This window comes from Sinohyriopsis cumingii, unplaced genomic scaffold (assembly GCF_028554795.1).
Source record: "Sinohyriopsis cumingii isolate HCF-2022 unplaced genomic scaffold, ASM2855479v2 utg001850l, whole genome shotgun sequence".
Lineage (NCBI taxonomy): Eukaryota > Metazoa > Mollusca > Bivalvia > Unionida > Unionidae > Sinohyriopsis > Sinohyriopsis cumingii.
In genome coordinates, this window is record NW_028316070.1 from 103,642 (window position 1) to 118,883 (window position 15,242).

Sequence of the window (15,242 nt, forward strand, 5' to 3'; positions counted from 1 at the left end):
TGGTCATTTTGGACAAAAATAAGTGACCTCTGTGTGTGTTGGAAAGTGTCCCAATCTGAGGGACGGTTGGATGGTTTTTGTATTGTTTCTAAAAAGCATTCACCATTCATAAATGGGTGCCTTTAATTAAAGCTGACCATTAAGGTAAGTTTTGTAATATTGCTGTATATTTATCAGCACCAATAGATGTTTGATAATTGCCAATAAGGTAACACATGTTATATTATTATCTCCTAAATCAACACTAATTCCTAGGGTGTTTGTCTCAGGTCTGTTTACATAAGATTGTAGTGGACTGCCATACCTGGAAACAGCCTTTCTATATCTTTGAGGATCAGGAACTGCTCCAAATTGCAAGAAATAGCTTTAATATCTTGAAATATAAAAAATAAATAAATAAACGTCATCAAAAGGATCGAGTGCTAAACATATTCCCATAGATAGATGTTGTACTGTTGATCCCATATTTGATGAAAACTTGAGCAAATGTGATATGCTTTTAAAAAGGAAACTCGTTAAGCCAGTAGAACTTCATACAGATAATCACATTAGATGATGAACATCAGATATTTCCACAATGTAGATTTCATCAGGTTTTTACTATTTATTGGCGTGGAAACAGAAATATGGCTGAGGAAAAGTCATTCGTGTTTTGCCATTTAGAAATTGAGGTGTTTCTGTGAGTTCTTTAAAGAGGAATACAAAACATCTGTCGAATAAAGGAAGAATTTAGAAATAATTTTTTGAAAATAAAACTGATATAATGAAGAAAACCAGAGGAATACAGAGCAGTCATCATGAATGATGTGACGGGCAATATTTTGTAAATATCTATGGTGTAGGTGTACCTCCCCAGTGGATTAACTGGGGAGGTACACCTACACCATAGATATTACACCATAGATATTTGCCTTTCGGACACACATTAGCCAGGCAATGACTTTATGTAGCCTATCTGACACACTTTACCAAGCCAGTGACTTTATGTAGCCATCATGAAACACAGTATCCAGACAGTGGTTTTATGTAGCTTTTGGACACACATTAGCCAGGCAGTAACTTTATTTAGCTTTTTTTGACACATTAGCCTGGCAGTGACTATGTAGCCTTTCTGACACAGCATCCAGACAGTGGTTTTATGTAGCCTTTCTGATGCACAGCATTCAGGTGATTGCTTTATGTAGCCTTTCTAACACACAACAGTGAGGCTGTGACTTGTGTAACCTGTCTGACACACAGCAGCCAGGTAGTGGTTTTTTGTAGCCTTTCTGACACACACATAATATTTAGTTAGGTCTTTAAATTCATTGTTTGAGACAACAACCAAATCCACTGAAATGGGTAACCCATGAAATTGGTGCCCTAGGAAAGTTGGTGATACAGTAAAACCTTTTTTAAAGACAACTGCTACTGAGACCACCTGTCTTGAAATAGCATTTTCTAATTGGACAGATTTATTAATTATATGGTATTATGGCCTGTTCTGAGAGACTAACTGTCTTGAGAAACTAGAAGATTTGGCAGAAGTGGTGCTCTTTCAAGACTGGTTCTATTGTACTTCAATATATTGTTTTTAATCAAAGCATTATGCAGTTGCGTGCACACTAAATGGTACATACATGTTAGTATATATTTGCTTGAAAGATTTGCATGTGAAAACACCGTGCAACCACATCATTAAAACAGTAAGTACTCAGTTTTCTTGCTCATTTAAATAATTCCAATTTCAGGGCATTGTCTACATTGACAAGGATTTGGTTGGATGGAAACCAATTGCAAAAGCTTGGCTTGAGAATAGAACACCACAGGAGATACATGTAAGTCTATAATTGGGTATAAAATAGGAATAAGAACAGTTTATTTTTTTCTTAATATCAGTTACTTCCCTTTGTTACCACGGTGAACACCAGCTGATTTCTCTGCAAGTTTCAGTGCAAACATTTATTTTTATTAATTACTCATATATTTTAATTTTCAAGACTGACTGAATGAGCAAAACTAAACTCACAAATATTAAGTCATTTTGTAGTCATCTTTTGTTTATGAACTTTTAGTTCTTGCTCTAGATTTAATTTGTAGCTCACCAGGACATGAAGCTAAGTGAACTTATAGTATGGTCCTGCATCTGTCTGTTATCCATATATCAACAATTCCTTGTTGCCACAGTGGAGGCCATATTTCAAACCTGATTTTGATCAGATGTGATATATAAACTTATATTATTAAGATCTCAGATGAATTTGATAATGAAAAAGATCCATGCATATTTTTTTGAGGTGCTTTTCTTATCTGATGGGTTGGGCTTGTTACCACTTGCAGGGCATGGGGGGCATATTTTGGGTCAGATTTCGATCAGACTTGGAATGTGGGCTTATATCAATATCCCTAATGAGTCTGATAATTAGCAAGAGCCATAACATAAATCGGGTGGTTTTGCATCTGATGGCTGGAGTCTGTTATCACTTTGGAAGTCATATTTCTGATCTAATTTTAATCAAACTTAGAATATGGGCTTAAAGTATGAACAAGGCTACATTTGTGTTAATTAGTGAGCAAAATCATGTATATTCATGGGATTATCTTTCATCTGATTGGCTGAGTATCTTACCACTCTGGAGGCCATATTTTTGATCAGTTTTGATCAAACGTAATATAGACTTATGTCATGACCTTTGTCAGATTTGGTAATAACTGAGGTCCATTTATATTGTTACGGTGATTTTGAACCAGTTTGGCTAAGCTTGTCAGAGACTTTAGAATCTCTATTTATGATCAGATTGTTTTCTTTTCAAAGTTGTTAAATAGTCTTATGTCACTAAGGTGTTTGATGAGTTTGTTTAAGAGCAAGATGTACATATATTTACGAGGTAATCCAATATCTGATTGGCCAGAGGTCAAGAGTTCGCTCAGCTTGGTAAATAAGCTTATTTCATCCAAGTCTTAGACAGGTGAGATCAGCCCATCTTACAGAGATGTTTTTACATCTGATATACTGAGGATTTTTCTTAAATCTCCAGAGACATTATTTCTCATATAGTTTAAATAAAACTTGCTAAGTAAGTGTTTGTAAGCAAGATCTTGAGTGAGTTCAGTTGTTAGCTAGAATTATACATATCAGCAGTCCAAGGTGCAGCAAAAATGGTCACATTTGTGACAAAAAATTCAGAATTAGCAAGTGAAAAAGGTGAAATGATCACCCTCTGGTGACTTTCAGAATCAAAGTGTAGCAACTAGAAATTTACTTCAATAGTTCTAATTGCAAGTATATACAGTAGTCCTTCTAATGAGACAACCATCTAAAGAGAGGCCACCCATTTATTCAGGAATCTTGCCCAACATTAAATTCATATATTTTGACCACTGTGTCCCACTCTCGAGAGGCCATCTCTTTTATAAGGACAGCTTTTCAAGCCAAAAAGGTGGTCTAAAAAAGGTCTTATAGGAGTGGGACCACTGGACCACCTTTTAGCACATCAATCATTTAAACTTCCTTGGACTTCATTTTAAATGTCAAACAGGAAGTAATGGACTATATGTTAGTCAAAACAGATATAGTCCTGGAAGAGAAGACTGTACAATAATTACAGAAGCAATACAAATATGGAGGACTCTGATGGGTACCAAATAGCCACCTGAATCATCAAATTCTTGGCTATCAAGTAAAGCAAAAATCAGAATCTCTGGCTTTTCCATATGTATGCAAGGTTACCAGGTCATATTTTAATTACAGAAGTAGTAGTTTCTAAAAATGGTATCTCTATACTACTATACTTGTGTATAATTTGTGCATTATTATCAACAGCATCAACCCAGATCTACCATCATGTACTGTAATAGCTGGATATGTGCTGTTCATTCTACTTATGGCTTTTGAATGAATTTAGTGGGCCCTTATCTGCTGACATATTACATGATAGCAAGTCTGGGTCTATACAGTAAAACATGCATTTTACATGGGTAAGTATTATAAATTTGGCAGTCCGGTGTAAGGCATGCATTTTACATGGGTAAATATGATAAATTTGGCAGTCCAGTGTAAGGCATGGATTTTACATGGGTAAGTATGATAAATTTGGCAGTCCAGTGTAAGGCATGCATTTTACATGGGTAAATATGATAAATTTGGCAGTCCAGTCCTTTATACTAATATTATTTCTTCCCTTTTTTCACCATTTCTAGGACCAGGTGAGATTTTCATATCTGTCCTGTCATCACTAATCAGGTTTTGTTTCCAGTCTGATGTAGATCACTAAAAGTACATGTATTTGGAGTAGTAGAAAGAGAAATTTGAAGTGCCATTTAATGATTACGGGGCAGGGCCTTACCATCCTTTATGTAGAGACCAAGATGTGACCACAAATTCATAAAATGTTTATGCATTAAACTCGTGTTTAGATTCAGAACTCACATTTTTAAATTGCAGGTCTAATGCTTTATTGTTAGGCATGGTAATGTTTTGATGCCTTCCTCCATCCATCCATCTGTCCAGCTGTCTGTTTATCCATGCATACATCTGTCTTTTCTGTATTTCTTCCTAAACCAAAATTTAAGGGATTTGCTAGTTATTTCATCCATATGTTAACTATTTGTAAGAGACTTGGCAGTTATCTCACCCATATGTTAACTATTTGTAAGAGACTTGGTAGTTATCTCATCCATATGTTAACTATTTGTAAGACACTTGGTAGTTATCTCATCCATATGTTAACTATTTGTAAGACACTTGGTAGTTATCTCATCCATATGTTAACTATTTGTAAGAGACTTTGTAGTTATCTCGCCCATATGTTAGCCATCTTTAAGGGATTTTGTAGTTATTTTGTCTGTATCTTAATCATCTGTAAGAGACTTCATACTTATCATAGTATCTATGAGTACATGACTTCCCTAAATGGGGTGCCAGTTCATTACATGTTAACTATGTCTCCCTCCCCTCCCCTTTTAAATGTTGGTACCCATTTGAAACTTACATAGATGACTAGGGCAGTCAGAATTCGTGGGTAAAATAGACAAGACCGTGCAGGATTTAAACTCTTGATTTCTTCATCCTGTCTTCAGGTTCAACTACTAAGCCATGGTGGGCTCTTTTGAGCCATAAATTTCAAGTCAGTCTCAGAATACAGGTCATTTTAATTCATCAGGTCAATTATTTAAACTGCTGTACTACAGATGCAAGGGGCATATTGGTTAATTCATGTCTGTCTATGCAACAATCTGTACATATGTTTATAAATTGCTGGTTAGTTCATTAGCATTTGGAACTCATAAACTACTCCAATTTTATATGCTTTTTATGCTAAAACACTTCTAATAAGCTGTTGGTCCTATGTGAAACTGTGCTGATGTTACCTCCAATATGTTTGCTACTCCTCCAGAACAAGTGCACATATTGACCTGGGGATTTTTCTAAAACATTCACTGCAATAGGTATGTAGTGGGCCTATAATGAAATGATGCTGATCTAACTTGCTAAAATTGCTGCATGGTAACGATCTTGAAATATTTTTTGTTCTCATACTTCTTTAGAATTGATGGTTATTGACAGTGTGAATTGATTTAAAGACTATAACAGTATTTATGATCAGATCTGACCTCCAACATGGCAGTCATAGTGACCATCTAATAATTTTGTATTACTACATGTCATGAATTAATGGTGGCATTGACATGGGGTTTTCATGAAAACACTTCTTGCAAACCTGTAATTGGTTTTGAGAAATGAAAATGCTGCAAATCTGACTGCCAACATGTCTGTGTTACAATAAATGGATTTCAAGTACAGATCTACTTCATCTTTGGATCAAGCAGCAGTCACAAATAGTGTTTTTTTTTTACACTTCCTGGAGCTTTTTAACACAGTAACTTGTCCATATATAAAAACTCTGACAAGACTTTGTATTTAGTTATTTTTCAATGAACAAGTTGATGGTAATCACTCTGTCATTTATTTCAGGTCAGAGGTTTTTACCATGGTTTTATAAATATGTAACTGATAGAAAGGCCATTTTGATTAGGTAAATTAGTCTATGTGTTTTGAATAATGGCTGCCAGAAATACAATTTTGAGGTAGTAAATTAGTCTATTTGTTTTGAATAATGGCTGCCAGAAATACAATTTTGAGGTAGTAAATTAGTCTATGTGTTTTGAATAATGGCTGCCAGAAATACAATTTTGAGGTAGTAAATTAGTCTATGTGTTTTGAATAATGGCTGCCAGAAATAAATTTTGAGGTAGTAAATTAGTCTATGTGTTTTGAATAATGACTGCCCGAAATACAATTTTGAGGTAGTAAATTAGGATTTGTATGAATGACTGCCAGAACATCAGAATGGATAAATTAGTCAATTCGTTTTGAAAAGATTTGCAAGAAACCATTTTAGAGTGATGATTTATTTGATATTTGAAAACTGGTTGCAAATTGTCTGTTGTTATTTCATAAATTTGACAAATTGTGTTAGTGAGTGTTTTAGAATGGCTACCAAAGGGCCAGTTAAACTTGTAAAGTAGTCAAGGGTTTTGAAATACGTTTGCAAAAATGAAATTTTACTCAGTATTTTGAAGTATGGTTTCAAAAAGGCCACTATAATGTAGTGTAACGAGTTTTTGTAGGTGTTTACCAGAATGTCAACTTGATTTGCAAGCTGATCTTTCAGTTTTGAAGAATGGTTGCTAAAATCCAGTTTACCATGGGTCAGTCACTCATTGAGTCTTTGAGGAAGAGTTGCCAAAAGACCAATTTTAATGTCATTAGCCAATGAATTTGATGACTACATACCAGAAGTTAATTTATTAAATTAGTTAACAAGTTTTGAAAAAATGTTTCCCAAAAGGTCAGATTATTTTTGGTAAATATATCAAGTATCAGTCCATATCAGTTCACTCTTAATGGCATAGCATGCACATTTTTAATGAATTGTGCAATATTTCTTGGGATTTATTGTCAAAAAAAACCTTTACTTATGTTGGTCACATTAATAGAGTTCAGATTTTAAGCCAGTATTTTGGCGTATGTATTATGCCCATCATATTCACTTAAATGGCAGAAAAATGACAAAAATTAGGGTTTACATAAAGACAGTTGTACTTGACTTAGTAATCATAATTATTCATACATGGTTTTAGGTTGTTTTCACATGATACATTTTAATGATAATTTATTCATGGCCTTTAGTTCAACTCTATTCTTTGCTTTTTTTCACCAGTATCTATTCATGGCCTTTAACTCAACTATGTTCTATGCTTATTTCACCAGTATCTTGTGGTTATTATTAGTATCCACCATTCTGAAAATTTAGAGACATTACAAAACTCCTTCTGCAGTAAGAAAATATAAACTAGTTTTAAATGCTTCTTTAAAATAGAGGACAATTCTGTTAACAATTCAGCAGTAGTATTAATGTATGTATTTTGTGTGATCAATGGGAACTTAATGTTACATCATAGTGCCATCTACCTGTTTCTTTTCAGTATTTTTATAGAATTTGCATTAAATACATGCTCATGCTTATTAATTGCATGCTCATTACAATGAAGTAACAATTTTATATGCTCAATTAGAGTGATAAAGTCAAAACGTTCCAAGTACAGGTAATGGGAATATTCTTTATTTACCATTATAAAGTCCAGCTGCATGAGCCTTTTCTATCTCCATACCCTAGATAATCTCAAGTCTTAGCTTATGGTTCATCTAATCAGGTAACTTGATTTTGGACATTGAATCTAGGCTCAGATGTAGAAATGCTGGTGAAATCCAGGCCTTTTTCATGTTCATGCATTCCTCTCAACTCCTATCCTAATTAAAAAAAAGATACAAACTTCAGAAAATTGTGAAAATCTGTTCCCTACCCATTAGTACTTGCACTGAGGTTTATACTGACCAATCTTTGAATTCTCTTTGTGTAGTCCTTTCCAATTACATATATAAGATTAAAATTGATTCACATAATTAACAGATTTTTAAAACATCTAGAAACTTTGTACATCCTGTTAAATTGATTAAAAAATGAGTGGGAAGAGGAAATTTGTAAAAAGCAGCTGGGTTTTATGATGTGTGCCAATGTGTGATTGATTTGTAGAAAACATTTTAGTTAGTAGCAGATGACTGATTGATATGTAGAAATTAACAATTAATATGCATCTCTTGTGTGCTAGTGTGTCAGTAGAAATTGATCAACCATGTGTTTCCCTTCAAGAGAATTCAGATCAAATTACTTGGTAAACCTGTCATTCCAGGGTGGGACAGAATAATTTTAGGGAGAATTTTTTTAATTTTCATGATTTAAAAAAGGTTTTGAGTTGAATCTACTGTAAGTAATAAAATCATCACTATCATCTGATGTCATTGTGTAAACTGTAAAGATAGATTGTTGCAATGGTAAACTCTGATTAATCCATTTGCGCTGGAGAAAATTTTGCCATTGTGATGTCATGGGCATGTGCAAAAAGAGATTTCTTCGTTTTTCTTGGATATGAATAAACCTGTGGGACCCATCGCTGCAAGTAAGATTTTCTAACCATTGTGACCCAATATGACCATTCAGTCAAAGCTTATTTTTCCAGCAGAGACACTTATTGATTGATAAATTTCGGCACATTCACTGATTTGCAGGAGATGTTGTTACATTGTGTTGTTGATGACACATTTTTGTTTATGCATGCTCATGAAAAACAAGGAAATCTCAGCAGTGAGAGCAACAGGTGATAAATGAGTATAACAGATTTCTACCATTACTAGACTTGCTGTCATTAAGGTAAGGTAGCATAATATGTCCATGCACATAGATCTGGTAGGGATGTCTAAAGTTACCTTTAACGGTCCAGAGAATAACATCAACAGCATATCTTGGCTAAAAACAGAGGTGTCGTGATGGCTCATTAATTAATGTACCAGACTCCCAACCAGAAAAGTGTGTGGGTTTGAATCCTACCATTGGATCGGCCCAAGTCAGCTTCAGAACCATTGTGTTCCCCTGGACAAGTCACTTTACTCCAGCTCCTCAACATGATATAACCTTCACATGTTGATGCACCATAAAATACCAAACCAAACCTATTCTGCTGAAAACAACAGCCCAAAAAAGATAGCATCAGTGTGAGACAGGAACTGAGAGTTCACTGAATTTGGTTGAAGTTCCTTGAAGGATCACAATTGACTCCTAAACCATGCTTTTAATAAAAAATTAAATTAGCCATTAATATCAGTGTTTATGAACAGGGTTCAGACCTATATTAATTTACTTAATTTTAAGCTCTTGATATGTTGTGAGAATGTTGTGATGTAAAAGCTTCAGAAAAACGTGCCTTTTTGGCTAAGTTAATATATTTGTGTTTGGTGATATTCATACTGAAATGACGATACTTTAGCATTATTAATATACTGTATTTATACCCAGTTAATTTGACATCTTAGATACAGCATTCAGTATAGATGTTCAATCTGTAATAAAACAATAATGATAATAACAACTTTTTTTAAGAAGTTGACACAGTTGCATGCTTTCAATTAGCACATTCGTTCGAGATCTATGTGTATTCAAGTGTTTCTACTTACATCATGGCATGGAAATGTTTAGATGCTCCAAATCAAATTTTATTCAACATGTATGACTGTGGCTTGAAATATGAAATTAAAAATAGGGATTTTTTTATATACACTAAACATGAAATCACATTTGTGTTTTGTTCTGACAAGTTGAAAATGACCCATTGACATGACACAGGAATATGCAATCTGATTGAAATTGACATCTGCCTAAATAAGTAGATCTGACAAGGTTCATATTCTGTTGACCTTTTGAATTCCAGGTCCACTAATTCTAGTAAGCTATTATAAAAAGCGATGTGTTTCATTTTATGGAGGGTTATCATTAGAACTGTTATGATCCTAATGATGTTTTTCACTGTCATAATAGGGAATGTTGTAGTTTGATTGGTGTCATAATAGGGAATGTTCTAATTTGATTGGTGTCATAATAGGGAATGTTGTAATTTGATTGGTGTCATAATAGGGAATGTTGTAATTTGATTAGTGAACCGAAAGGTCAGCAGAACATGATCTGTTATCAGTTTCTGTCTTCACTATGTTGGAGTTCTCAGTTTTAATCAGATTGCAGGAATATGCTAAAAGGCCTGACAGTTTTGATGCATTGGTATCCATTCTTTAAGGCCTGACAGCTTTAATGTACTGGTATCCATTCTTCATATTAAACTTCTTTCTGCAAACTCAGAACCAATCAGTTACCACATTTACTTGCTTATGAATTGATTGCAACTGCAAAACAACAAAGATCCTGATCTGCCATTGCATAATATGCTGGCAGAGTATTCTTCAATGTTTGTTCTGTTGATTACTCCTAACAAACTGCACAGACCCAGATCTGCTGTTACATTATATAAGATTTTACAATATTGCTCATGAAAATAGGTAGTGGATACAGGAATCTAATTCTAGAACTTGACACATTTTCTCTAGTTTTTATATGAAATTTACAGCTACAAAATTTTGTTTGTAGCTTTTGTACTATTAAATCTTTACTCAATGTAATATATATATATATATATATATATATATATATATATATATATATATATATATATATATATATATATATATGTGTGTGTGTGTGTGTGTGTGTGTGTGTGTGTGTGTGTGTGTGTGTGTGTTTTTGTGTGTGTGTGTGTGTGTGTGTGTGTGTGTGTGTGTGTGTGTGTTTATGTGTGTTTTTTTGTATATTAAGTGAACTGCATAAGCCAAGTTTTCTTTTGAGTGAAAGTGAACTCTGAATTGGAATTTTATTTGAAATCATACAGCCTAAATAAGCATGGCTTAATTCTTCTCAGAAGACTGCATTATAGTGATTAACAAAAAGTTGTGCACATGAGTAGGGCATTTCGAGGGTACTTCGGTATTGACCTCGAAGTACACTTGTATTAAGAAAGGCATTACACTTCACATGGAAATCTCCAGGTAATGAAGAAGGCCCTTCATGAGACCTTGTAGTCTTACATCAGTACAGGTGAAAACCATTACTGTGAGCTTGTTAATGCAATGCATTAATAAGCTTTAAAACTTTTATTTCATTATATCCTCCTCCTTTGTCAGTGTCCTTGTCAGCTCCACCAGAAGAAGTCAAAATTGGCTCAGTTACTGATCCAGTCATACATTGTGTCTGGTGTACCAACATGACCTCCAGCCTTTGGATTTCTTCATTTCATGAAAAGTGACAAAGGTCTGTTATGGTGGTCAATGTCTCAGAGAGCACTCGACAGTTTCTAGCTACATCTATAGATGAAGATGTACACTCTAACCTATGAAGCCATCAACAATATCAGTAACAATTTATAACTACCAACATGTATACATTTTAAAACCTCTTTTGAGATAAATGAAGAAACTAAATCATCAATCAAATGGCATGGCATCAGTGATCAGTGATTCCTACAACTTGTGATTTTTGTCCCTATAAAGAACTGTAGAAAATCAGAGATAGTCCTTACATAAGGTGTTGACTGATGCATCACATATGTTGAATAACAAGGAAAATAGACTCTGAATACACTGATTTTCCACAAAATCTCTCACTGCAAAAATTGTTGTAATCACATAAAGCAGAGCTAGGAGAAAATGGACAGCCACACATGTACATTGCAGGACAAAACTTCATTGGATCCTATCAAATATAAGTTTCTGCATGAGAGTCATCCCCTAGTGAATGCAACAATGAATACTCTTGACACCACTATAAATAATGAGGGAGAAGCATGGAAACAGAGATTTGTATTGCCCACATGTGGGAAACCTCAGCTGTATATCACAAAAATCTGTGATACAGAAATGCAACCATAAAGAACATTAAAGTAGCCCACTATATACAAAGTTTTTTATTTTAACCTTAGAAAAGATAGAAAAATATTTCTTTGAAGCATACAGGCATGATCATTTTCAAAGCTGGTATACCAGAAACTTTTATTAAAAAATAGTGAAATATGCTTTTGCACATTATAACCTTTGACCCCTGTGATGTTGAAATTAGCTTCCAGCAGTACAATTTTACCACAAATCTTAGATATCTGAGAGATAAGTGGTGAAAGTTTGAAAATCCATTTTTTGTTATTACTCATGCTGCAGTTTAAAAAAGCGCAGTGCATATAATGAAATTGCATGTTTCTGCACAACCGTACATAGGAATGGTAAGAGGGGTTATGTTAATGAGGTGTAAGTTTGAGAGGTAGAGGATATACCCTTTCATCTTTGAAGCCACCAGCTATTAAAATAAATCTCCATTATAACCTTCAGCATTATACATTTTGAAACTTGTTGGTGATTATAGAAATGGAATCACAATAAAGAATGGCATGACAAAGCGAATCATTTTACCTTATCAGTCACTCCAACCCCTCTTCCTGCAACATTTGAATTAGATAAAATGTGTTGATAAGCACTGCACATTGAAAGTGAAGTTCAATTTTAAAATTATATAAAAAAAACCAATTGAATAATCATCAGATAGCATGTTAGAAATATCTCAATGAAACTGAAGCTATGATGATAAACTTACAGTTGGACCCAAAGTAGGATTAAAAAGATTTTTTCAGAGACAAAGACACATCTCACATTTTAAATCAAATTTTTATGCTGTTACCCATGTTTTTCCATCCCATCCCATCATGTCACATCTCATCCCATCATTTCACATTCCATCCCATCACATCATGTCCCATCCCATCCAGTAATGTCCCACCGCTCCGGTGGCCTAGTGGTTAGAGCATCCGCCTCGGATGCGGGAGGTCGTGGGTTAGATTCCCAGCCGAGTCATACCAGAGACTTAAAAAATGGTACTAACAGCTGCCTCGCTTGGCATTCAGCATTAAGAGGTTAGTGTTAGGACTGGTCAGCCTGGTGTCAGGATAATGTGACTGGGTGGGACATTATGCTACATGTCTGTGGCATGATGCCCCAGTGCTAGACATCACTATAAACTGCCACATTGCAGACATCGTAGCAATATGACTGAAAAATTGTTAAAGCTACATTAAAAATCAAAATCACATCACATCACATCCAGTAATGTCCCATCCCATCCCACCATGTACCATCTCATCAAGTCACGTCTATCACAAATGTCATTTCCACTCAAAAATGTTTGAAGGACTTTATGAATAGAAACAAATTCTGGTAATAGGTTTTACAGGGTCAAATATGGATAAAATGTTCAAGTGTAAATTTGTTATGCTTTTGTAGCTAATTATATGTAGATTAAAAATTCATTTCTCTGGGAAAAGTCTACTCTAATTGAATTCCCATAAGCTCCTGTGACAATTTTTGAAAAGTTAGATTGTCAAAAAATACTGACTTGACTATGGCTGTGTTTGATATTATGTGTGAGGTCATTCCATAACGAGTCAACCAGCGATAGATGCCAGAGTGTATTATGAAATGAAAATGCAAGCAATAAATATAAAGTATAACAAGCTGAAATATTATCTTAGGTGGTAAGCAGTCTAAATGAATCAATGTTGGATCCAACATTTTCCATTTTAAAGAATGCAGTTTATTACAAAAATTTTAACTAATTTTGACTAAAAATAGGATTTGATTTTGTTTACTGTGTGTTATATAATATACAAGTTAGAAAATATGTAAAGATTATGGTTTTGTGTTTAACTGTATAGTATTTTTGTAATTCTTTTCCCAATAATTTTCATAATGCTGTTTTCTTTTTTTCTTTTTTCCTTGATCTATTGGTGACCATATTTTCTGGCGGTGTATAATTAGTTATCTCCATTTATAAAATGCTCATAAGATAATGTTCTCTCTGGATTAGCAAATTCTTTGTTCTAGTGATATGTCAATTTCGCATACATATCAGGGGCAGGTAATACCTTCACCAGCATTTGTGAGTCATACTTTAAGTGCATTTATTCATAAACACTGCAATACACATCTATAGTAACAACAAATATGGGGTTTTCAGATATTAAATGTTTTAAAAAGAAGTTTAAACAGATATCCCCATAGATGACCTTTAAAAAGACCTTGGTCATGTTAGATTTCACCACAGTTTTTACAGAATTTAACAGTCATGGACCCTGTTTATCTAATTTAAAAGTGTGGAGAGACTTATAATCTGGCTTGATCTTATTGCCAAAGAAAAATGGAGTTTTATTGGAGGATTACCTAAATTGTGTATGATTTGGAGTAATGAGTACAGCAATTACTTATATAGTGCCCTTCATTATAGGGGCTGTTCCTGTTATAAGGTGGGTATGCTCATGGATCCCATTTTATTATTCAATAATAGAATCATATGTATCATGTACTTCATTATAAGCTGGTCTTATAATAAGGTAGTATACTTTATGACACCTATGGACAGCATTATAATGAGGGTGTACCATAAGTGTTATGCAAGAAAACAATTATGTAAAAATTGGACCTAATTGTAAACTGCATTGACTCAGATCAGCAGATTGTTAAGATTAATCAGAAAAACAAGATAGACTGAGATCTGCTGGTGCATTATGTAATATCAGAATTTATGTTTTCATATGCAAAGTATATACAGCATCTTTCATGTGAAATTTCTTCATAATTGGACTATAATGAGCTGCAGACTGTAACTGAGTGATATAATTAACAGTTTCTCAAATTATAATGATATCCATGATAATACCTATATTATGATGGGCTGTTGTATATAACATTTTGAGGTAATTTGTTTTTTGTTAAAATGAGATGCAACATGAAAAGAAGAAAATATTATATGTAGAGAATAAACTTTCTCTTTCATCATCTGACTCTACTGGTATCTTTGAGATTATTGTTTTTTGTGATGGTATTTGATAAAAACCATTCATATTGTAAAATTATTGTTTTGCACAACAGTATCAAACAGTAACTTCCAATCATGTTGAGGGAGAAGAACACACAGAGAAAATGCGAACTGTAGAAGGGGTAACATATAATTTAACAACTATATGCCATGCACAAATTTTCATTTGCCGGTATATTATTTTTTTTGTGTCTGATAATTTGCATGGTGAGTTGGGCTGCTGCAACATCAATATAAGACATTGTCGCTATATTTGGTGCATGGATGTGGGCATGTATACTGCATTATAGCTTTATCACGTCATTTTATCCACAGTGTTTTATTTGATATGTGGTCGTGACACACACATACACTCTTCTTCATGGGATATGTTGCATTATCACATGTGTGATCACATTTTTATCGAAGTTC

The 15,242-nt window shown here is 33.9% G+C and overlaps 1 protein-coding gene across 1 annotated transcript in view; it reads left to right on the plus strand.

Moving 5' to 3' along the window:
- LOC149771451 (dynein axonemal heavy chain 5-like) overlaps positions 1-15,242 on the plus strand; it is a gene marked incomplete at both ends in the record, with an annotated part of 186,111 nt that overhangs the window by 102,032 nt on the left and 68,837 nt on the right. The window contains 2 exons of the mRNA XM_089948431.1: positions 1,731-1,817; positions 14,885-14,953. Coding sequence (XP_089804557.1) covers positions 1,731-1,817; positions 14,885-14,953 — 156 coding nt within the window. The remainder of the gene's footprint in view (positions 1-1,730; positions 1,818-14,884; positions 14,954-15,242) is intronic.